The sequence below is a fragment of the Electrophorus electricus genome, chromosome 18 (assembly GCF_041902795.1).
Source record: "Electrophorus electricus isolate QZ-2024a chromosome 18, ASM4190279v1, whole genome shotgun sequence".
In the NCBI taxonomy this organism is placed as follows: domain Eukaryota; kingdom Metazoa; phylum Chordata; class Actinopteri; order Gymnotiformes; family Gymnotidae; genus Electrophorus; species Electrophorus electricus.
Genome location: NC_137514.1, coordinates 4650573 through 4675052, shown reverse-complemented (window position 1 = coordinate 4675052; position 24480 = coordinate 4650573). Strand labels below are relative to the sequence as shown.

The 24480-nt window shown below is 38.7% G+C and overlaps 1 protein-coding gene across 7 annotated transcripts; it reads left to right on the top strand.

The window, feature by feature from the left end:
* The first annotated feature begins 3558 nt into the window (after window positions 1-3558).
* On the top strand, window positions 3559-23730 carry LOC113587512 (adhesion G protein-coupled receptor E3-like). 7 transcript variants are annotated; one of them, XM_081701546.1, is made up of 19 exons: window positions 3559-3728; window positions 7163-7224; window positions 7522-7572; window positions 9848-10015; window positions 10130-10492; window positions 10643-10849; window positions 11206-11279; window positions 11514-11591; window positions 12077-12263; window positions 12439-12558; window positions 12764-12942; window positions 13165-13323; window positions 16155-16361; window positions 16762-16994; window positions 17143-17209; window positions 18788-18879; window positions 21767-21929; window positions 22735-22830; window positions 23163-23730. In XM_081701546.1, the coding sequence occupies exons 2-18, from the start codon at window positions 7206-7208 to the stop codon at window positions 22813-22815; spliced, it is 2448 nt and encodes an 815-aa protein (XP_081557672.1). In that variant the 5' UTR covers window positions 3559-3728; window positions 7163-7205; the 3' UTR covers window positions 22816-22830; window positions 23163-23730. The 7 variants fall into 7 exon arrangements, with proteins under 7 accessions (XP_081557672.1, XP_081557671.1, XP_081557673.1 ...); XM_081701545.1 differs by having other exon boundaries at window positions 7190-7224; window positions 22735-23730; XM_081701547.1 differs by having other exon boundaries at window positions 16762-16907; window positions 22735-23730.
* Window positions 23731-24480: the final 750 nt, after the last annotated feature.

Below are 24480 nucleotides of genomic sequence, written 5' to 3'. Positions count from 1 at the left end.
CTGGCTTTCTTACATAACAGGTGACTTAATCCTGCCCCCACACATCCACTAAACAGGAGATTTAGTTCTGCCCCCACACATCCACTAAACAGCTGTTTCCCACTGATACACATACATTTTTTTTTAATTTCAGGGATAAATATGGGAATAATGAATGGTTTATTGGATGTTAATATTAAACACATCCACAGAAGACTGCATCCAAGACGAGAGGTACTTAGGTAAAGGATAAGCATGTTTCTAAATACAATTATTTTTTACCCTTCTGTAAGCAGTAAAAGAATTTCAAGTTCAAATAATTTAAGTTAAAATGCAATATGGCACTTGTTTATTATACAAATCTGCACACAGTCTTTCCAAAATATTCATAGAACTTGTGAAATTTGCACTGCGGCATAGCGCTTGTGAAAGAGTCCACTTCCCGTAATTCCTTTAACTCACCCCACCACTTCCCATGGCTCTGGGTGTCTTGCAGAAGAGAATCTAGCTGTGTTAGATGAGAATAAAATTAGAATTAATAACCAGGTTGTGCATGTGTGTATTTTGTCCATGTATCATTACCTGTTAATATGGAGCATATTACTGTAACGGCCCGATCATGTGATTGTATGTTACTGGCACTCACACATCACGTAAATGGGGAACACCAACACTGACACTGAACAAAGGTACAAACAAAAGTAACGTGAACAGACGCATTAACCGACAACTAAACACACACCCCTACAGCAGTTTAAATACAGACGACATAGCAAGACTAAACAGCTGCAGGTGTGTGCTAAACAACATGGGCGTGGTTACAAACGAGACAAACAATTAACTCCCACTGCACATGGTGGGCCGCACCACGTGACAGTGAGAGGGGATCGTTCCGTGACAGTTACCCCTAGTTTGTAGGGAATAGCGAGACACAGTACTCGGGCATGGAGGTGACTGGTGACGGATCCTGGAGGAATGACTGCAGCATTCAGCAGCGGGTCCAGGAGGTCCAGAGGCGCAGCTGTGTCTGGCGGCGGGTCTGGGAGGTCCGGAGGTGCGGCTGCTGCCGGCTGGGATTCCTGGAGCTCTGTAGGTGTTGTCCCAAGAACAGACCTCGGAAAAACAACCTGGGCTGATGATGAAAACAATGAATACACAGCATTCATACAACGTCTATGCGATGCGATTAAAATAGCATTTCCTGTGTGAATGGACATGACTAGAATAGCCACATGCAAACAAAAGGAGGAGGAAACAGCCTCACACTACTTAGCGCTTTTTACTGATGCACACAACGCACACAGCGGACTGGCTTATCTGCCCCGCAACTGAACATTGTAGTAGGCCCACAGGTGAGAGCAGATGTTGTTAATCTGCTTGCCCATGACTGCTGATGACAGAGGAAAACAAAATCCAAACAGCTCAACAATGTTCTGCTTAAAACCAACTGCATGGGTAAAAGTCCAGTGAGGGCCAGGCCCAGTGATCCGAGTTCACCACAGATGAAAACATAGGCCTTCATCCTTCATCTAGGTCCAACTACACTGCCTTAACTGTGTGCAGATTGGATATAAAAGGCTCTGAATGTATTGTGCCTTTTGTGCATCTATGAATCTGCAGTTCCTTAATGGGATTAGATGGTCTAGATGATTTGTGTCTGTGTGTGTGTTACATTCTGGTTTGCTGCCCTCTGCAGAGTGTACAGAGTCAGACCTGGATATGGTTAAAGATGCAGGAGCCAATATAGTGTGTCTTGGCTACATGTCTCATAGGGAGGGAAAGTCACTATAGACATCAGCTAGAATGATATTTGTCCAAAAACACATTAACCAAAAGCACACTGTGACTGTGGCATTGAGAAGGTGTGTTCCTTGAGCAGCAACTGCACTTAGTTTCCCTTTTATTCCTCTTTCCCTTGTTCCCAGTTGGACTTTGAGCGGTGACTGAAAAGAGGTGATGTAAAGAGTTCAAGTTCAAGTTTGGTTTATTCGTCACATACATAGTCATACACAGTATAACTCGCAGTGAAATGGTGGAGAGTGCTCCGTCCAAACTGAGGAAAAGAAAACAGGGGTGCATAGAGAAAAATATATATATGCAAGATAAATATATATATTCTATGTATGTACAAAATATATTAACAATGTATGTACAATATATGTATATTATGATTATATACACAATGTACAATGTATATGGTTGGGTATATATGTACACAATCTACAGAATGTACAGATCCATTTTGTATAATAACATATCTACAGTTGTTGTGTAACAAGGTAATTGAGTATAAATCTATATATACAGATATACAGTTATGTTACATGGTGGTGGTGGTGGTCCCCACAGTTGATCAGTTTCCCTGATTCAGGGCCCAAATGGCCTGTGGGAAGAAGCTCCTCTTCAGCCTCTCTGTCTTGGTCTTCAGGGAGCGAAAGCGCCTCCCTGACCTCAACAGAGAGAAGAGTCTATTGTTGGGATGGGTGGGGTCCTTCACAATTTTCCTGGCCTTGGTCTGGCACCGCTTGTAGTAGATGGTCTGCAGGTCAGGAAGTTCCGTGTGAGTGATGCGCTCTACTGAACGCATTACCCTTTGGAGTGCTTGTGTGTCCTGCTTGGTGCTATTCCCAAACCAGACTGTGATGTTCCCCGTGAGGATGCTCTCAATAGTGCAGGTGTAGAAGTTCTGCAGTACTTTGGAGGGCAGTCTGAAGTCTCTTAGGCATCTGAGGTGGTAAAGACGCTGACAAGCCTTCTTTGCCAAGGAGTTGGTATGGCGGGACCAGGACAGGTCCTGCGAGATGTGAACACCAAGGTACCTGAAACTATCTACTCTGTCCACCGTGGTTCCACTGATCCTCACAGGTTGGTATTGCCGCTCCTGCTTCTTGCTGCAATCCACGATCAGCTCCTTGTCAGAGGGGACATTTCAGGATCCGATCCTTCTCCTGAGGGCTAAGTTGCTGAAGCCTGGCCATGTGCAGGCCTGAACTCCTGCTTTGAGCATATATTATTTATTTATTTTTAATTGTATTAATAAAGATTGGTTCATTTCCAATATTCAGCTATGTTAACCAGTTTCAGCAGCGAATTCGTCTGTGATGTTAACCACTGAGCAGTGAGGGAGCAGCTCATTCCCACCGTGTGTGTGTAGGTAGGCTTCTGTATATAGCACACACTCAAACACACACCCACATAAGGAGTTAGTGCTTGGGGCGCTTGCCCTGTACTTCTACTTGGCCTTTTCATTGAGCATTTTGTATGCCAGAAAATTACAAAATGAAATGTTTTTAAGCCTCTTTATTTTCTACCAAAGATATCTCCACACTGCCAAGAAGAAAGGAAAACTAACGAACACTCTTAGTAAAAGTTCAACATCTTGAGAGGAAATAGACCAAGAAAAAAAAAAAGTTGTTAAAATTACATTGAAGCACACAAGAATTCCAGAGGAAAAGGAGAGACATTTTTTAGAGAGGCATTACAGCCCTTGTGTGATTTGCATGACTTGCACTATGCAAACTTCTACATTTTAAAGTTCTTGGTATGACAATTGAGGGATGTTGCAATCAAACTGCTACTCGTAGCAGTTTATCGCCATTATTGTGACACAAGTGTGATTCTGTACTTATAAGACACACTTGTTCACATGCATGTTGTTGACTTTTGTGTCTCATGGGGTTTGAGAATATAACCAGGAGTTACAGCTGAAAATACTACAATACCAAAGACGCTTCTACGCTTGGTGAAAGGTAAGGGTGATCTGGACATTATTGCTGCACACTGGCTGCTGTAAAGACAGAAGTTTGTTGCTAGTTCTCTGACCTTCTATTATTCTGTCAGTAAAAATGAGGCCAGCATTTATCCGTCTTCCTGCTGACGGGTATGAGCTTACAGTGAACCTTGTTGGGAAAAGCAGAGGTTTTTGAAGTATGTTATAGTTGTTCATGGCATGTTAAATTGGTCATTACAACCAAAGACAGTAGCATCATATCAACAGATATTCATTAAAAAATGTGTGTGTATGTGTCTGTGCTTGTGTGCATGTGCAACTAAATGATCATTATGAACACTGAACCAGAGGTGAAGTAGATCTAGGAGTTATGAACAAAAGAGTGACAGTCAAAAACTACAGTCCTTACAGAAAAATGACTTGTGTGCATAAATGTACTCAAAATGGAATCCCAAGAAGAAATGAAAACTAACAAACACTGTTAGTAAAAGTTCAACATCTTGAGAGGAAATGGCTCATTATGCTGACCTGAATTTAATGTTTTCATTTATGCTTATTTAAGGTTAAAATCTGGGGTGAATTTTATTAGGTGAATCAGATGAATTTTAACCATGGTTACAGACAGAAATATCATACATGGTTACAGGCAGTTATCCTGAACAACTGCTGGTAAGATCTCTTTCCATTCATTCATTCATTCATTCATTCATTCATTCATTCAGTAAGTCTGCAACATATTATGTTGTGTGGGTCGTACTGAATGGTGAAATCATAGGTGGCCAGTGCAGAGAGCCCTTGCACTTGTCAGTACATACATGAGAGGATTATTATCATTCCTCAACGTAAACTTTTCACCATAAAGACAGCCATGAAATTGATCCACAACAGCCCATTTCAGTGCAAAAAAACTCTAATTGGTGTATGGGATAATTCTGTCAGGATGCTCCTGACAGAGGACTGCACCTAGGCCCTTTAGGCTTGCATCCACGTGACATATATAGGGTTTTGCTTGGTCAGCACATGCGAGTACTGGTGCATGAGTGAGATAACTGATCACTGTGTGGAAGGCTTAATAAAATGGTAGATGTAGTCAAATGCATAAATAGGATATGAAAATGTTATATAAAAAAACTGGTGTTATACTGTTTGGAATGCACAATGTTCAAGAAATGTCATTTCTTGTCTCATTGGGGTTAACATACACAACAGCTAGAGAACTGTGAACAGTGATTTCAAAATAATATTTACTCCATACACATCTGTGTGTTGGTGGTTTATTCATGAGTAATTACCTACATGGTACGTTTCAGTGTGTCTCTTTCTAAGGGTGCAAATAGTGAGCAGGGCCACTATTGACATGATGGCTGCAACACTCAGAAAAAGAGGAGCATACCATGAAGTATCTGTGAGCACTAAAAGAGAGAAAGACATACAAACTGTGTCCATCACTGAGTATATTCTCCCACATATGACACAAGAGGCTAATTAAAACCCACATTTCCTTCTGGCAAGTGTAAAGTGCTGATTTGTCCATCCTGATCAGGAGAAACCATTACACTCATTGTGGGAAGAGACCTGCCTGCCACTGAGATCTGAGGTTTTGTGCTGGTCCATGTCCTGGGGCTTGTAGGAGCTACATGTAGGACTGAAGCAAAACACACCTTTATATTAAATTGCATGTGAATTGCTTTTTTTTTTTTTTGCTACAGACACACCTCTCATTATGAGTCATACAGATTTTCCTTACAATCCAAAACATGAAGGTGCACCTTTTAAAATGTGTCTTTTGTAACTGTCTCCACTCCACACCAGTAGGTCCCAGACTCTGATTTCTTCAGATTAGTGATGGTCGCAGTGAAGGTTCACTGTTTCACGTCCCTCAGACTGTACCTCCCAGAGAATGGCCTATCTGAATTGTTTAATGTGTGGCCAGGTTTTGTACATGGATTCCTGCAGAAATACTTCCTGTAGTTTCTAGCCCATAAGTGACCTCTGATGTCCTAAAACTTGCTGTAGTCAAAACAAGTTCTCTCTCACACAAACACACACACACACACACACACACACACACACACACACACACACACACACACACACACACACACACACACGCACACACACACAATGTACAGTATATAAATACAATTCTTCTCTGACATAGCGCTCTGAGGCCTGAGGTCTGCACTTATTCATTCAAGATGCCGAATCATATATAGGAAAAGTCAACAAGATATAAAGTATGGAATTTAAGATGGATCTGATCCATAGTCCTGTCCTGAATTGTTAATTATACACCCACGAATTGTTAAGTACACATAACTGAATTGTTAGCTATGCCCTCTGGGCTTCTGTAGATCACCTGGTGCTCGTAACACTAAGGACTTGGGTTTGATTCTCTGAGCTTGGAGAGCACCGACTGTCATACTGATAAATATTGTTCTGGCTAAGAGTATCTACCAAATGCTGTAAATATATTGACTGCTTGGTTGAGTCTACCAAACATTACCACTGGCAGTCTTCATACTTTGTGGTTAAAACTCTCCTCACAGAGTTTGCCACAAATATCATGTAGGTCAAAAGCACTGAAAAGAAAATGCATAGACATAACAGTGCATTCGAAATTGAAGAAGCCTTGTAGCCTAACATGATTGGTCTACATAATAGGATGTTACACAAGATAGTGGATAGGGATTAACTAAAGTACTTTTCACTGGTGGAGAGTGACAGGTGTGATCACACATTAGAGGAGTCTACCCCTCTCTTGTCATAACACTGCCTGACTTGTTACAAATGACACCATCCATAATACAAAGTGGTCTTCATTAAAGTATTTAAGTGTATGAGGTAATGAAATAGAGTGCATCTCATGCATATATCACCTTTTACCTTTATCAGATCAGAGTTAGCCCATCAGACCTGCGGTAGCCCCTCAGATCGGCATTAACCCATATATATATGTGTGTGTGTGTGTGTGTGTGTGTGTGTATGTGTGTGTGTGTGTGTGTGTGTGTATGTGTGTGTGTTACCATTGATTTTTACATATAATCAATGGTTTGCACCTTTTAACCTTTCCAGATATCAACATTAACATATTAAATAGGACTAAAGTTTATCTGTATGATATATGTATTACAACCATGCTTTGTTGCCTAACTTGCATGTACCAGTTGCTTGTGAATGCGATGAATTAGACATGTCTGCCCCTATGTGGTAAAGGAATAAACTGCACTGTAGTGGCCAAGAAGTAAAATAAACTCCACCAATACTTGAAAACGTCCACATGCTGCACTACAGGCATTAAAGTAATGGAAACTGAAACTGAAGATGATCATGGGTGGAAGGTTATGGATCAAACTTACCCATTGAGCACTCCCTGCTGGGCTCTCAATGGTCAAGGTGCTGATGATATAATCGTAGGTGTCCTACTGCACTAAGCTCTGTGCTTCTCCACAGTCACTGTCTTCTGTTATTGCTACTCAGACCACAGTGGAGAGAGATGACCTGCTTTCTGACATGTGAGTCCTCTGTGTTGACTATTTTTGGTGGTGGAATAAATGTTTTAAGTCCATAAGAACTTTTCTTAGGAACATATTTAGGTTTATGCTGTTCTGAAGGACACAGGAGGCACAACTAGATGTGTTTTAGGATTAAACCTGTGCTTGATTCTACTTGTCTGTTCTAATTGTTTGTTACTGTAGTTTTATTTTCATGAATATGAGCTTTCTGAAATACTAGATGAATTCAGCCAAATGATGATATTTGGATTGTGATGTTTGGATGTATACTCAGTTATCTCTGTCTCTATCCACCAGGGATCACTGCTACTGCAGTATTGTCTACACTTGGCGTAACTGAGATGTACTGTGAGTAAAGCCTAAATCCATACATATACTGGGCAATGAATATGTCAGTGCTATAAATAAATAAATAACTTTTTTTCAGTGTTTTTTTTTTCACAGCATGACCCCCTCCTTCTAGACTCTTCCCCATGTCAGTGTGATATCTTGCTTCTGTTTGTCTACATGGCCACACCCCTTCTTTTTTATTCGATTAGGTGTTACACCTGCTGTGTTTTTAGCTACCACTTTGTGCGCTAGACTGTTTGTTGCATTATGTATGCTGTCAATTATTGTTCTTTGTGTTTGGTTTTGTTTCTGTTTTGTGCCCAATAAATGTCTGTGTCTGTGGAAACTTCTCTCGCCTCTGCATTTTGCCTTGCTTCATCTTCATCTCAGATACACAGAACACTGAAGCAAGGCGTAAGCCAAGAAGGGAAGGAAGTGACGTAGCTGCCCCAACCTAGTTTGCATGGAGGAACCCTGGTGGGTATGCTCCCCACCGGCCTGGAAGAGAAGAGTTCCCCTGGCCATTTTGGGGGGGTCTGGCGGTCCAGGGTCCAACTCGGCAGGGTCCTACCTGCTCCCACGGACTACTGGGATGATTACAAGGACTAAGGCAAGTAAGAGAGCTATGAAGACCTTGATAGCCTCAGGATGGAAGCGGAGTCCCACCACTCTGAAGACCTTCCATGGAGGTCAAAGAGGCTTTCTATGAGGATCCTAGTTCCATATCAGATATGGGGTCAGGGACCAACAGCAAGTTCCCAGCATCCAAGGCTCCACCCAGAACATGTTGCTCTAGAGCCTGTGAGCTTCCTCATGTTCCCACAAAAAGGGCTTGGGACACTCCCTCACCTAGTGCATACAGTCCCAGGGCCTGTGTGCCTGTTCGTCAGTCTGGACTGGCGAGATGGAAGCATCGTCAGCCCCTGAACTCAAGGCAGGTACCTCATCTGATACGCTGCCCAGATTATCTGCCAGAAAGACAAAGACGCCGTCACCACCCAAACTGGCGGTGAGCGCCTCCATCTGGATGTGCCAGACCTTGCCTCAACCAGCAACAGGAAGACTTTTGTGTCTGTTCCCCTTCCTGTCAGTGTGCCTGTCTCTGTGTCTGTCCCTGTCCCTGTCATAGTCTTGGTTCCTGCTGTCCTCCCCTCTGTCCTGTCCACGCTAGCCTGTGTCAGTTTGCTCAATCCTCTGACCTCATTTGGCCATTTGGTGTTGGTTTCGGGGCCATGGCCCAATAGGCTGGTGTGCCGGGAGTCGCTCCATCAGGGTTTTAAATAGGATTCAGTGTTTGTCTATTAGGAATGTGCAGGTAAAATGCTGTATAATGTACATTTATATAAATGTTTATATTACCCTATACTTCCTTTAATGCAATTCCTTTGATAGTTTTCTTAATGCAAGTAGATGCATTAAGATGCAATGTAACAAGCAGATTGAGGTAGCAAGATAAGGAACTAAAGGCTGTAAGCTTATTTTTCTGTAACATAATGCGATGTTTATACAGTTCAGGCAGTGAACGGAAGTGTTGGCAATTTAGTGAGAAAAAGCAGCAGACACAGTGCAATCACCAAAAGTACTGACATGGCGGTAATCATTAGCTATCCAGTTTTTTATTATAGATGGTAGGAACATTCTTAGCTACTTGATCAATTTCCACAGGTGTGAAATTTAATCAATCATAAACAATCATTTCTGACAAGGACATAGTTATCCAAAGTAGAAGTTATCCAAAATAAGAGTGTCAGTGAAAAGCTGGAAGATCAGATTAAAGCTGAACATTCAGAGAGAAGATACATTCAAACCAATGCAGCCAGTTAAGAAATATAATAACATAACATTTGAGGTAGATTTTAAGATATACAAGCATTTTGTTCTTTGTCTCACTATAAGATAGAATTAATAGTCAAATGTTACATTGCAACATTAGCAAGGTATTAGAATTTCTAAAGGATTTTGTGATCTTGAAATATCCTGTGGAAATCTGAGGCGCCTTTTTTTTTTAGCTCATCTATAACTTTAAATCTCATGTAAAAGTCAAACACCATAAAATATTGCTACATGAAAATGAGAGAAATATCTTTTTTGAGTACTCAATGGTTTTGCAAATCCAGCATTAAACTGATTTACCCCCTTTTGACCTTTTTTAAAAATGGTCTTGAAATTTTTGCTTCATAATTAGTTTTGGATATCAGAGTATTAAAAGTTGGGAATTTAGGTAGACTACAGATTGTTTGTTTGTTATAAACATGCTAACATGTAATCTGAATTTTTTTCTATTCACTGTTAGATAATTTCACCATAAATGGCAATGCTAAAGGATCTGCGTGTACACTGCCTTTTATTTACCATGGAAAAACTTACAACAAATGTGTGGAATTTTACCACAACACCTTTTGGTGCAGCACGACTAATAACTATGACAAAGATAAGCAATGGGGAGAATGTGTTGATGAAGGTAATATCTGCCCAATCTTCATGAGGATATGTTTAATATTTTATAAGTAATATTTATAGGGATGTGCATGTAAATGTTTGTAATCTGACTTCTCTCTAATATTCTGCTTCTCAGATCCTTGTATCTTTCGTAAGAATCTATCTGACCCTTGGCGCAATATTGGCTTTAACTCTACCTCTTTTGCTGAGTGGCCAATGAATGATCTTAAACTGCAGGAAGGGTGGTACCAGTTCTCTGGTATTGGTGGAGACGTTTTAGATGGCACTTGTTCAGCCAATCATAGTGGTACCAATATGCCCTGTTCAGTCACATCGTGCAAACCATCTCAGAGCTCAAATCAGAACCTATATAACTGCATGTTACTTTGTAGTACTAGTTCTGCATGCTCTCTTACTACACAAATTGTAAACCGTGCATCCTGTCATGGAGGATTCTTCATCTATTATCTCTTCCCAACTACTGGATTTTTTTCTACAAGTAAGAAGTGGTTTGCAAATACACATTTCAGTTTTGTGGCATATCAAAAATAAGTCGCATCTAATCTATTTTAAAGTTTTAAATTAAAGAAGGTATAAAGTAGATTGGTTTTTTATCTTCTTGTTTTCAACATTTTCCATTCACTTGCAGGTCATTCATTCTGCAGTGCATCTTCCTGTGGTGAGCATGCGCAGTGTAATCATGATGGCAGCTGTGTGTGCGACTCTGGACTGTTAATACCTGATGGATTCCTGCCCAAAGGAGACTCTTATGGCTGTACAAATGCCCCTCCATCTGTTACAACTGATACAACCTCTGCCATTTTGATGACCACAGCCATCAGTTATACTATTTCAGGTTAACACATACTTCTTAGAAGTAGGTTCACTGCAGTGGCATTAATATAGGCATGGAAAGGGATACCACATTATTTTCACCTTTGCATCATTACTGGTTTTGAAATCTGAATAATCTTGAAAAAAAACTAGCCACTTTATGATGGACATACAAGCAACTTACAGGTGTTTCATTTTACAAGTTAAAATGAGTTAAAGTTCTTCCTTCAGAACCATATCTTGCAAAACGCACTCTGTATCACTTTAAAATGTTAATGCTAAAAGTATTATAATGACTTATTGAAGTAGATAATGGAATTCAGGGTTATATCGGTACCTTTTGCAATCCTTTTTTCATGATGAACTGTCTTTTCTCAGTTCCAGATATCACAGTGTCTGAGGATTGCCAGTACTGGACTAACACTAAGAACCTCTCTCACCGACAAACACGGGTAATGATCAGGGATTCAGAAAGTAAAGGTCCTCCCAGGATTTTATTCCAACAGCCTGTCTTTGTTAATTAGCAAGCCAGTAAACTGAACCTGGGGATATAATCTGTGGCAAGATTCTTACTTCTTCAAACTACCTTTTTACACCTCAGACTTCAGTGTACTTTTAACATCGTTAATAATTCTGTGCAAAAATCCAAGTCCTAAGATATTTGTAGAACTTGCTTTTTGTTTTAGGATAATATCATAGCAGAGTGTTATAAGAATCTGTCAAGCCAGATTGATGACTTCAGTACTAAAGAGTTAACAAGGAATGTGAGTATAAAAGCTGAACCTAAAAAATATCTCACCAATAAACTGATAATCACCCACTTCTCCCCGTTTTGTTGTGAATCTGAGGCTTCTTGGTATTCTCAATTAAAGTAACTCATCAATAAACTGTTACTCAGACATTTCTCACTGTGAGTTAAAGTAGGATCATCAATAATCTCTTATTTAGATGTTTCTCAATGTTATTATTATTATTATTATTAGTAGTAGTAGTAGTAGTAGTAGTAGTAGTAGTAGTAGCATGTATATAACGTCTTTCTCAAACTTACGGTTGTTTTTTACAAATATTGGTTTTTTATTATTTTAAAATTTATTTATTTATTTACACAGACACACTCACACACACCTGATGAATGTTGTGAATTAAGGTTGTAACACAGCTGTAAATGATTATCTGAATAGACAGTTCAGTAGCAGGAAAGTGGACAATTTCTTGACATATGTGTAACTTTAGTCTGGTTACTGAGCAGGTCGTGGAGAAAGTTTTGGAAAGGTTCATTCCTACTGCTCATCAACAACTTAGCATTGGAAGCAGTAATAAGGATGAACTAGTCTCCTCTCTGAACACCATGCTGAATACCACAGAGAAACTGGTGTCTGCACTGGTGAAGATCACAGAGACCAGCTATGCTATCAACATCTCCCTCCCAGATATAGGTAACCACACAGATTTATGTGAACTACAAGGGGAGTGGGTGTGGAAGGAAACATAAAGGCATGTGTTGTATTGCTCAGGGTGCAGCATAAAAAACTTTCCATACTGTTTTCACCAGAACTCTGTGCTACTCTGTTTGATGTTAGCTAATGTAACCAACATATGTTTTTCTATCAGAGATACGCGTAATTGCAGTTGGACCTAATAGTTTCTTGGGAAAAACATCTGTGATCAACATAGCAGATGCTCAAATGGAAATTGACCTCATTGGGATGTCTAAAAGTGAAATGAATAAAGGTACAAGGTCTTTAAATATTTAAAACAAATTGACTTTGATACTAACTACCTAACATATGTATATACCTGTCATATAATATGGGTACATAATACATAGCTATACTTTAAAACAACAACAACAACAACAACAACAACAACAACAATAATAATAATAATAATAATTTAGAGGCAGCCCTTTTTACTTTGCTGTTTTTATGTGTTTCAGGACATGCTGCTGTGTCCTTTGTAAGCTACACAAACATACCCAGTATGCTGAACAGAAGCTTCAACAGTGAAACCAACATGGAACAAACATTAATGTCCACTTTGGTGTCAGCCACACTGCCCAAAACCACTAACAAAACACTCACCAAACCAGTGAACTTCACCCTGAAACATACTCCGGTGAGTTATTCTTTTCAAACTGAATTCTTTGATAATAATAAATAACTGATCTGAATAAATACTTGAAATTTGAGGTGCTGATTTTTGTTTAGAAAGTTACAAAAGAAGAATAAATAGGGTTATTGACTCTTGTAGACGTAAAGCAAAATTTGAGTTGCTGGTTAACAAAATATTTGATATTAATTTATTCTAAGATGTTTTTCTACCTTGTTTCTTGTCTAGATATTAAACCCTGATCATATTCCTTCCTGTGTTTACTGGAGGGAAACTGAATGGGTTGTAGATGGCTGTACACTTATCAAGACCAACAGCAGTCACAGTGTTTGCTCCTGTGATCACCTCTCAACCTTCGCCCTCATCATGCAGATCAACCCAACTCAGGTAAAGGAATGACGGATCAGACTTCACAAAAGTGAAATCATTTCAATCATTTCTTAAAGAGACAAGAGGACAGGAATGGCTGATTGCCCATGCTTTCTTCCATGCTACTCTGTACCTTTCTCTGGTGGTTGAAAGTGGCCTACTCAAGGGTTGTGGAAATTCACAATGCTCATTGGGACATTACATTTTTGATTTTGGCTGTATCCTTAAGATGATAGAAAGATATTTTGGTGATTAATTAATTGTGGCTTGTAAAAGGGAGATCTACACCTATAATACCTGCTAGATTTATGACTAGGTGTTTTTAGTTTTAGTTTAGTTTTTAGATCCCTAAAAAGATGTGGACTAAATTTAGGGTGTAATCAGCCAATGAGAAAGCCAAGTATATCTGTGAAATATTTGTGAAATTATGTGTGTGTGTGTGTGTGTGTGTGTGTGTGTGTGTGTGTGTGTGTGTGTGTGTGTGTGTGTGTGTGTTGTAGAATTTGATGGGACCATATATAGATTGAATAAATTGGGGCCCAGAATTAATCCCTGAGGATTCCAGGTTACAGCTCTCCTGTCAGATTCATAACTCCCAATCCTGACAAAATAATAAATAAATACTTACTAAATAATACTTTCTAAATAAATCCCAAATAATTGGAGGACAGTTCCTGATAGCCTTATCCAGTTTTCCTGCCAAAAGTACTTTTTGCTCTACAGTGTCAAATGTAGCACCAAGATCTAGTAATACTTACCAGCCAGTATAGTGGCTTTTATAATTTAGTACCTTAATTAGGGCAGTCTCTTTGCTATGGTGTGGGCAGAAACCTGATTGGAAATTGTGAAGATGACAAATTACATTTAAAAATTTGTTTAGTTGATTATACACTACTTTCTCTATTATGTCACTTATAAAAGAAAGATCTGAGACAGTGCTATAGTTGTTAAGTAAAGAAACATCAAGAGTTTTCATTTTCAACAGTGGCCTAATTGCATCGGTTTTCAGTCATTTATGGAATATGGCTGAATAGGCATAATACATTAAGTTCTTGAAGCAGATCAGCAGCTACAGATTTAAATTTGTTTTTGATAAAGTAATTTATTAGTATCAGGACAATATGCAGATGGTTTACGATGGTTTAAGTATTTTAAGGTCATTTATATTAATAACTGGTTTGTTCTGGGGTGGCATTGCTTTGTTTCATTATTTGACGGTGAGGTATTGATCGTATAATCACAGTATAATCACAAATTCATTACTGGAGAGGAGATATGTGATTATCTGCTTTAGGGGATTGTTAGCTTTTCTTCAATGACAAACAGAATGTGAGAATTGTTCATGTTTCCATCAACTTAGAGAGAAGAAACTGTCTAGCTCCACCTAACACAAGATTAAAGTAGAAAGGTTTTGTTTATAGGTGTTGTAGTTGATTAAAGTAGAAAGGCTTTGTATATAGGTGTTGTAATTGATTGTTTGTTGTTTCTCCACTTATACCCAGCTGTTCTGTACTCTCTTTATCATGACGTTTCTCCTTGGAGCTTTCTGTTTAACCTTAGTCATTGTAGGTTTTAACAGGGCAAAAGCATCCATGACAATTAAAGTGTTCAAGTTGAAGTGATCTAGGAGACATCAGTGGAGTCTGCTCTTGTGGATGGTGACACAGCTGTAGTCTTTATGAATTTATCACATGTACTCTCATTTATGTACATTTTTTGAAACAAAGCATAGCTGGACTAAGGATCTAGAAAGATCAGTATGTCAAAGAAAACACAAAAAATGCCAAATCCTTAACAATAATGTAAGAAATGTTGAGAAACTTAGAAATGAGTAAATCTAGAATCTGGTTCTGCAGGTCACCAATATGCTTCAAAATACCAACCATTTCAAATAAAACAGAAAGTTCTTTGGTATTATGTGGACTTTAAAATCATCACTTATGATAAAACTTGTCAGTCACAGGAAATGTTACAGTATTTCAAAAAAGTCATCGATGAACTTTGCACAATATTTTGAAGATCTGCAAATTATTAAAAGAAGGATTCTATAAGCATGTTTTCAACATAAAATGCAGGTATTGAAAAGACCCTGACCCTGTTCATCCCCAAGACATAATACCCTAACCCTGACCCTGTTCATCCCCAAGACATAATACCCTAATCCTGACCCTGTTCATCACCAAGACATAATACCCTAACCCTGACCCTGTTCATCACCAAGACATAATACCCTAACCCTGACCCTGTTCATCACCAAGACATAATACCCTAATCCTGACCCTGTTCATCACCAAGACATAATACCCTAATCCTGACCCTGTTCATCACCAAGACATAATACCCTAACCCTGAGCCTGTTCTTCACCAAGACATAATGCCCTAACCCTGACCCTGTTCATTGAGAGCAGATGCAGTACTGCCTTCTGCTAACCTCTTTTCAGAAAGGCACATTACAATTATTTTATATGAGTTTATACGGTCCTTTACTAGAAACGATTTGCTAGCCAAAGACCTGGTTGTCTCTGGTTGGAAGTGACATATTTATACTGTTAATGAATGTCATGAACGTCATGCCACAGATATCAGACTAGCAGAATGTCAGGCCGTAGTCTGCACCCTTACACTAGTATTTGATGATTGTCATTGTTCAGACACATATCATGGACACAATGTATATCAAGTTATGAAACTCCTAGCATTTCTACCTAGGTCCCCTATTCCTCTATAATGAGCAAGAAGTGCCATGTTGATTGCAGTGTCAATATTTTAAAACAGACAATATTTAAGAAATCTGATGGATTGCTGTTTTTCTGTTGTTGTTGTTGTTGTTTTGTTTCATTTCTTTTTAGAGTGATCAACTCATAGTGCTGCTAAATACGACATTTGTAGCAGTAGGGCTGGTGTTCCTGAGCTTGGCTCTGTTGACCTTTGCCATTTTCCGTGGGAACCCGAGAGTGACAAACCCTGCTCTGATCAACCTGTGTATAAGCCTACTGCTGGCTCACCTCCTCTTCCTGCTCACACAACACTTCCTGCAGTATATACAACCCAAACAGGTGAGCACAATTATCCACATAGACTGTAAAATATTATTTATGTTTCAGATTTTAAAAAACAAGTAACCCAGCAACCTTACAGTTTTTGAGTAATTGTACCTCAAAAAGTTAACAGACCAATAATTTAGATATAAATTATGTTCACTTTCTACTTTAAGTTTACTTAAGATTACTTTCTTTTTTGAGTTTAGAGTTTCATAATGTGATTTCAACAGTTTACATAACAATGTGATATATATATATATATATATATATATATATATATATATATATATATATATATATATATATATATATATATATATATATATATATATAAACTGGAAACACAAATTATAATAGCATTGTTTTGTAATTATTTCTCTCTCTCTCTCTCTCTCTCTCTCTCTCTCTCTCTCAGCTGGTGTGTGCACTGTTGGCAGGTGTTCTGCACTTCCTCTTTCTCTCTGCGTTTGTGTGGATGTTCATTGAGGCTGTGCTTCTCTTTATCACTGTAAAGAGCCTATCAAAGATCAGATCAAAGCAGAAGGAGGCACTTATAATGAGGTGTTTGATTGTGATTGGATATGGGAGTTCTTTGATTGTGGTGGGCATGTCTGCAGCACTGGGGCCTAATGGATATGGAAGTAACAAGTGAGTGTGGAGAGCATTTGGAGGAAGTTTAATCAGGTTGAGGAGGAGAGAGTTAAATATGGTACCTTTATCTAGTCAGGTCTACTGATGTGTTTTCATAGTAAGAACATCAGACAGCTGTTTCTGTTGTCTGTTCTTTCCTCTGTAGATGCTGGCTTAAGGAGGACAGGGGTTTCATCTGGAGTTTCCTGGGTCCAGTTTATTTCATTCTTGCAGTAAGTGCTGATGAACTGATTCCACAATGGCCTTTAAATGATGGAGCATTTATTATGCTTTCTGAAGCCTCTCCCCCACCCTGATAACCTAATTATTCACAGTCCCTCAAGATCTAAGTATTAACTAGATTAGGGTTTGGTACATGTGCCAAAGTAGTGGTTAATTATTTAGTTTGATAAAATGATAGCAAGTACTACATCTAAATGTATTTCATGGACATGCTTTGCAGCTTTAAGCTTTTAACCCCACACAGTCCAGGGGACATTGCAGACGATCAAGATGCTCATTCCACCTGAAAACAAAAACGAGTAATCTGTCTGCCTTAAGATTTTGAAATGCAATTCGAACTTTAATTATAAAACAGAATATAAAACATATCATTTTGTTAACCTAGTATTGAAGGCACAGTTAACTCCAAAATACAAGGCAACCAGGTACCTACTTTTTCAAGCTAAAACCAATCTTTTGGTTTACAATCAGGAACCTTTTCAGGTCAACATTCCCTGAATATGTATCACATGTTTCTAATTTTCACCTCACCCTTAAATACTGTTTACTTCCTGTAATGAGTCCCATAGGAACAGGCGAGAGGTACAGGGGTGCGGTTTATTAAATGAGGAAAAACTCAATCACTGAGGGCAAAATGAACAGGGGCAAGGGGAACACGTAGAGGTAGAACAACACATGAACCAGACAAATGGAAAAGCAAGAGTGACGACAATGTAGCGAGTGGAATTTAAACACCACAGAACAAAGCAGACTTCCCAACATAACCAACCACCTGGGAGCCAAAAATACAGGGCTTCAATAATCAGGACCACTAGGCACTAAACAGACTCAGGTGAACGTGAGAACTGGGAGAACCAAAACAAGGACTGGAATCAAGGAACAGATGAGAGGCGGAGAAAGTGAAACTAAGGAGCGGAACGAGGGAGTACAGGAAAAGAGACGACAGGGAAACCCTGACAACAGGGACACCAGGAGGGTGGCCATTCGTGACACTTCCATTCCTTCATAGTGCGGTATTGCCACTGAGCATACTGGGTGGTTTGTCCCAGTTTGCCCTTTTGACTTTTTCAATGTCTTTTTTGCTCAATGGCTTTTCAACTATTTTTCTTTCTCTCTGGATGTCCCCTTGGTTTGTGATTTATCTTGTGCCAGTCCTGACTTCCCATTGGGCTTTGACTATGTGTTTGATTTGACCAATTATCAGTAAAGTTCTACTGACTGATCTTAGCCACAAGCAACTGGCTACTTCTACCATTTTACACAAATTTGAATTGAATCTATTTTGCATTTCCTGTACAATAAAACTATTGAATATATTTATTTTATTGTAATATTTATTTTAAATAAATCTAAATTCAAAGCTAGCATTATTGTAAAATTTTGTGATCATCACCTAAACTAGGGATGAACAGTTTTAACCAATACTTTGTACTTACTTTCGCTTTACCTGAATTAAATAGTCAGTAGGTACTGTGGAATACTGGAAAAAATAATTCTTTTGGTTTGATTAGTGTGATTTGGTTACACTTCTGTAGTATTAACTCAATAATGTTTCATTGCAATTACAGTGCAACACGATCCTGTTCAGCTTAATCATCTTCAGTATCAGGGCCGCTCTGACACGCCTGAACAGTGACGTTTCCCAGATTAAACAGATGAGGTAACAAACCACACATTATTTTTAAGCACATTATATTGTGTATCAAAAATGCATAATTTTATGAATTATTGGAAGGGGGCACTGCCCTATACACATAGGGAAAAACAATCAACTAATACCTGTGAAATACCGAAGATTTATTAACGTCAGTCTCATTTCTCGATTAGTTCATATTTTGTGCAGTGACCAAATACCACTGATTCAAATACACCTGCCAAGTATATTTGATGAATAAATGTGAAGTTTATTGATTAATGAATAAGCAAATTATTGATGTTGTGAGACAGGTGTTATAGGCTACTATAGCAGACTCAGGTGTACAGACTCTCTAATGAATGACAGCTGTGGGATAAATGAAAGGGGAATGTAGAGATAAAGGAAATAAATCAAATACTACTACTAATAATAATAATAAACAAACCAACAAAAGGAAAGAACACAAATCATAGGGGTAGAACTTCAGTGTAAGCCAGAGAACTGATTAGCTATGGTGCTAACTAAGATAAGACTATCCTACCCAAAGAGCAAACAAATCTAACTACTGGAAGGTTGCCTGAAAGGGAGGATGTCACGCACTGCTCCTTCCTCATAATACAGGTTGTCACGTGGCACGGTCCGCCGCGTGCGGGGAATCCACAGGTGTATTGTTTATCTGTTTAGTAACCGCACCCCCCTGAAATTGCACACATGTGCACAGGCTTTGTCAAGCGTTGCTGGGTCTATTTAAACCCATGTCCACATGAACTTTGTTTGTTGGTCATTGTCGCTACGTAAGTCGTTTAACGTCAACATCCGTCATTGTAACTATTTGCGATAGCCGTAACGTCTGTGTTTGTGTGATCACCTTTGTTAGTGTGTACTTTGCTAAATGTAAAACCGTGTAATCATGTTCACTGTCAATGTTTGTGAGTGCCTGTCGTGTAGTGTGTGTTTCATGTTAATAAATGTCCCACATGATCGAGGAGGTCTGTGCGTCCTGCCCCGCGCACTGCGGCACTCGGGCCAGCAGCGTTACAGAGGAGATTCCTGTTATTATATGGACTAATGAGGGGAGGAAATATTAACCTGGACAGAAATATCGCTGGGTAGTGCAACGTGCTAAACACCTTGAGATAGCATATTAATGGAAAATACAGATATAAGAGCACAGAAGAGAAAGATAGAGAAAGATAGAAAGCATGATTATTACAAACATATTGTACTGTCCTAGTATAATTAATTTAAACAAGCTTCCTATGTCTATTATACTTGAGATGTGGAAGTAATCACTAAGTAACACACGTATAAAGGGTAGTATGCAAACAATAGAATTAAAGGGTTTAGGAATGGATATAATAATTTCATGAAGTTAGCAAATTTAGTGAGAGCGGGTTTCATAACAGTTCGGCGATGATAGCTAGTTCGATCTCACTCAGAATTGAGGTTGTACTGAGAATGTTATGTATATCACAATGCATTGTTGGCCATACATGGTTAATAAGTCCAGATGGGGCAGTCTGTTATAGTCACTGAGAGGCACTATGGATCCATTGTCTTTACAGTCAGTATCAACTATAAAATCTTGTTGTACTCATGGAAATTCAATGACGTTATTATCCATTTATAAATCTGGTCTCGTTGCCATGCTTGCGAGAAAAACTTTCGTATGGGAAAGGTCAAATTCCAAATTCCAATTTTCCTGATCTATGCATTCTGGATTGTGAAGAAATCCTTAAATTCCCAGCAGAGTATTTATGTTCTATTAGTGCCTCAGCCCAGATCTTGGGTCATTAAGTTTTGGGCCACGTGTCCTTGCAGAGTAATAAACATTCCTTACAAAGTCGCTTTGAAGACCTGACAAGGCAGTGGAGTGCCCTTTTTAGTAGAGCCAAAAGAGTTCTGGTCAGAGTGGGTTGTGCCAGGGTTGAAAGTCCGGTCAGGCAGTAAAGCAGGGACTAGCATTCCAAAGCATCTTGACCTTCTGTGAGGGGTGTTGGGGTTACCTTAGGTTTAACTGCAGGAGCAAGAGCTGCAGCTCCTACTACATCTCCCCCACTCAGTATGATGGTCAAGACCAAGAAGGCTGCAGGTAGAGGAAGACAGCACATTATATTGTAACATTTGGATATCATATAGTTCATATTTAGAATAAAACAATCAGTAACATTTGACATAGTCACTGTTACAATTACAGTGTAACAATACCATTAATTACAGTATAGCATATTGAGTAGCAATAGTGTAACAATCCCAGCACGTACAGAGATGGAGTTGCTTTTTGTCAGCTGATTGCAGCTTTATTAGAGAAAAAGTGAATTGCACAGACATAATTTAAAGTGAAAGCCAGGGATAAAATCCAGAAATCAGTCAATGAAACAAACAAAACAGATGGAGAACAGGCAAAGAGAGCAATCCAAAAACTGGCAGAGATCCAACAAACCAGAGAAACAAACACTATGACAAATGGCTCCGCGATGTAACATGAGTAAACGAGACTGCACAAAGACAAAATGACCACATGAGGGTTATATACAGAGAGTAACTAGGACAAACAAGACACATGTAATAGAAATAATGTGGAGATACTAACCGGGGGTGGAACCCACAGAAACCAAAACAAGGAAGCACAAGGAAACAAAACCAATAACTAAACAGAGGAGGGAGGGGCGAATGTGACAAATAGTTTGATATTCTGTATATACTCTGTGCTTACGCTGTGCAGACTGATACTGGTTTTCATTATGTATCAGGGGTCTTTTTATACATTTTACTATGTTAATGACACTATAATTAATAGTTAATAGTTTAGTTACTCTGTAGTAGAGGATATTTTAGTAATGGATAAAATTATAAGCTAATAATTGCTCTCTCTCTCTCTCTTTCTTTCTCTATGTCTCTCTGTCTTTAGGACCATTGCATTTAAAACCATAGCCCAGTGTATCATCCTGGGATGTCCCTGGATCCTGGGGCCATTCACAAGCAGCAGTAAGGTGGTGGAGATCCTCTTCCTGGTCCTCAACTCCCAGCAGGGCACCTTCATCTTCCTGGTCCACTGTGTCCTCAACCAAGAGGTCAGTCATCACCTGCTGTGTTTAAGAGACTTGGCTGTCTCACTTACAAATCTGTCACGTGTCACTACAATGCAGCATCCATTTCTTACTTACTCAGAGCTGATTTGATGTCTAGCAGTGGGGAAACCATACACAACTGAATATTCCAGAGAACTGTTCACTTTTTAACGGAGCAAGGAAAAAGACCACAGGAGTTTGTGAGGGGATAGTATTTATTTTTGCCCAGATTATCCTAGTTACAGCTCTGCACCGAATGGAAACATTACTTATCAAATTTGTAGCATCTTTTTAATTCACATCAAGTTCAGTTTATTTAAACTTTATGTTAAGCCAAAGAGTTGCATTCTACTAGATTTATTACCATTTTTCTGGACATGCCACCTAAAATTCCAGGACATTGTAGCCTGCACTCTTTTTTTGTCATTTTCATCCCTCTTTCCTATGAAAATTAAATGTATTACCTCTCATATTTTCTCACAAAAATATGTGTTGACTTCCTCAGTCCATGCCATTCAATCTGTGCTGGTATCCTCCTCTTTTCATGCTGTTGACATACCTTTTCACCAAATTACTTAGACTTATAACACTGTGAAGCAAAAACCTGTCTCTTATATGCTAAATTAGTTTGTCTTAATATTTTGCTTACTTGTAAATCAGTCCAGTGAATACAGAGGGAGGGCTAAAATTTCATCTGATTTCAGATTATGAGTGGCATATATTTGTCAGTCTACTGATAAAACCAGTCTAGTGATGCAACGTAACATGTTGAATGATGTTGCCTGCTCCCTGTCTCATCTATTTCCAGGTCAGACAACAGTACAAGAAGTTGATTGGTGTTTTGTTTATCCCCAGTGAAAGCACCATAACAGAAGTCCAGATGACATGATTACATAATTTGTCTGTGGGTCTTACAAATTCTGTCAGCATTTTATTACATTTTATTATGTGACTGAGAACAAATTCTCATTTAGTCTCCATACACTCAAATTCTCATTTACTCTCCATACAATCAAGCTGTTACATGAAGCATTGAACAGGGAACCTGTGAAACAATATACAGCTTTTGGACATTTTCAAATATTGAAAATAAAATGTTTCACATTAGAAGCAAAAAGTTAAATAATAGTTTAAATAACCTAGATGCTTTTACCCAGAGGACCAATGTAATGTGATTCCCCACTCTGCTATAGGTCTAATATTTCTAAAGTCTGCAATGTTCTCTTATTCTTATAGAAACTTCTTCCACTAGTGTGTCGAGGTGATGGGATTAGTGCAGCACTCTCTTCTCTGTCTTATCCCAAAAGGTCTATTAGCAGTGTACAGCAGGAAGCTAGCAGAATCCTCTCACACTCCCACCAGGATGAGAGTGATCGCAATCTTTTTTTTTAAGTGTGTGTGAAAAGTAATTTTATTGTCTTTGTACAAAATATACATGGTCCCTCCCTGGTATTGTGGTGGATCTGGATATTTTACAGTTTTGATAGTATACAATAGATTATGTGAATAAAGTAAAGCTATACAAGCACAAAATAAATAAACGTAAATAAATGTAATTGACACACAACTAAGGTAAGGAGGTATCATCTGTCCATCAGTAAAGCTTCAAAAAGAGTTTTGTAAAGATTTTACAGTGATCATGATCTTCAAAATCTGTTTGTTATCTTTTGTTTAATTGTCTTCATGATCTTGTATGTATATACAAAATATATAATGAGCACTTTCTAGCAAACTTGCCTCTTGCTCCCTCTGTGCTGCCAGCATCACACTTTACTTAAAGTAGTGAAACATAAAATAAAATGTATTAATGCTCTTGTTGTTCTTCTTGCTGTTGTATTTCCATATATCATAAATCCATTATGCACCAAAATCTAAAAGATTATATTGTCTATGCATCAGTGCATTGAAAGTAGCTGCCCTCACGCAAGTAATTCAAACCATTCAGCTTCAAATCACTATGTTGACTTTGACACTGAATGTAAAGAAACTTGTGTAAATGTAAAGAGAAACAAGACCTTGAAAGGAGGAGAAACATGGAAAGGAGATCATGGAGAATACCAAGTAGGAAGGAGATGTAACACTTTGGATACTCTCGGGAGAATCAGGAAGGTGAATTTATTTTTGTTTATATATTTATCTTTCTGTAGCCAGAGCAGTCACACTGAGATGATAACAGCACAAAATATCATGCAGCAATTGAAATATCCCTAAAGAGCACCACTGAGCACCACTGCTCTGCTTGAGTAAGCTGTGCTACTGGATAACAGGAAGTAGACTGAAATAAACTGTGAACAGACAAGATTTCTCATATGGGATAAAAGGGAAGTCCCCCACTATGGTGTATGATTACATTTCTGAAATGTAGCAATTTATCCTTTTCTTTAAGGCTCACATAAAATCAGTGCTCTCTCCTAATGAACATTAGCTCGAATAAGTGGAATTATTGTGCGTAATACAGCCTGGTGGCACCATGCAATGGGGGGAGACTTAGTTTGCCAATTGGAGGAAATGAAGACAACTAACATCTGTAGAAAATGGGGTGAAAAAAAAGTCA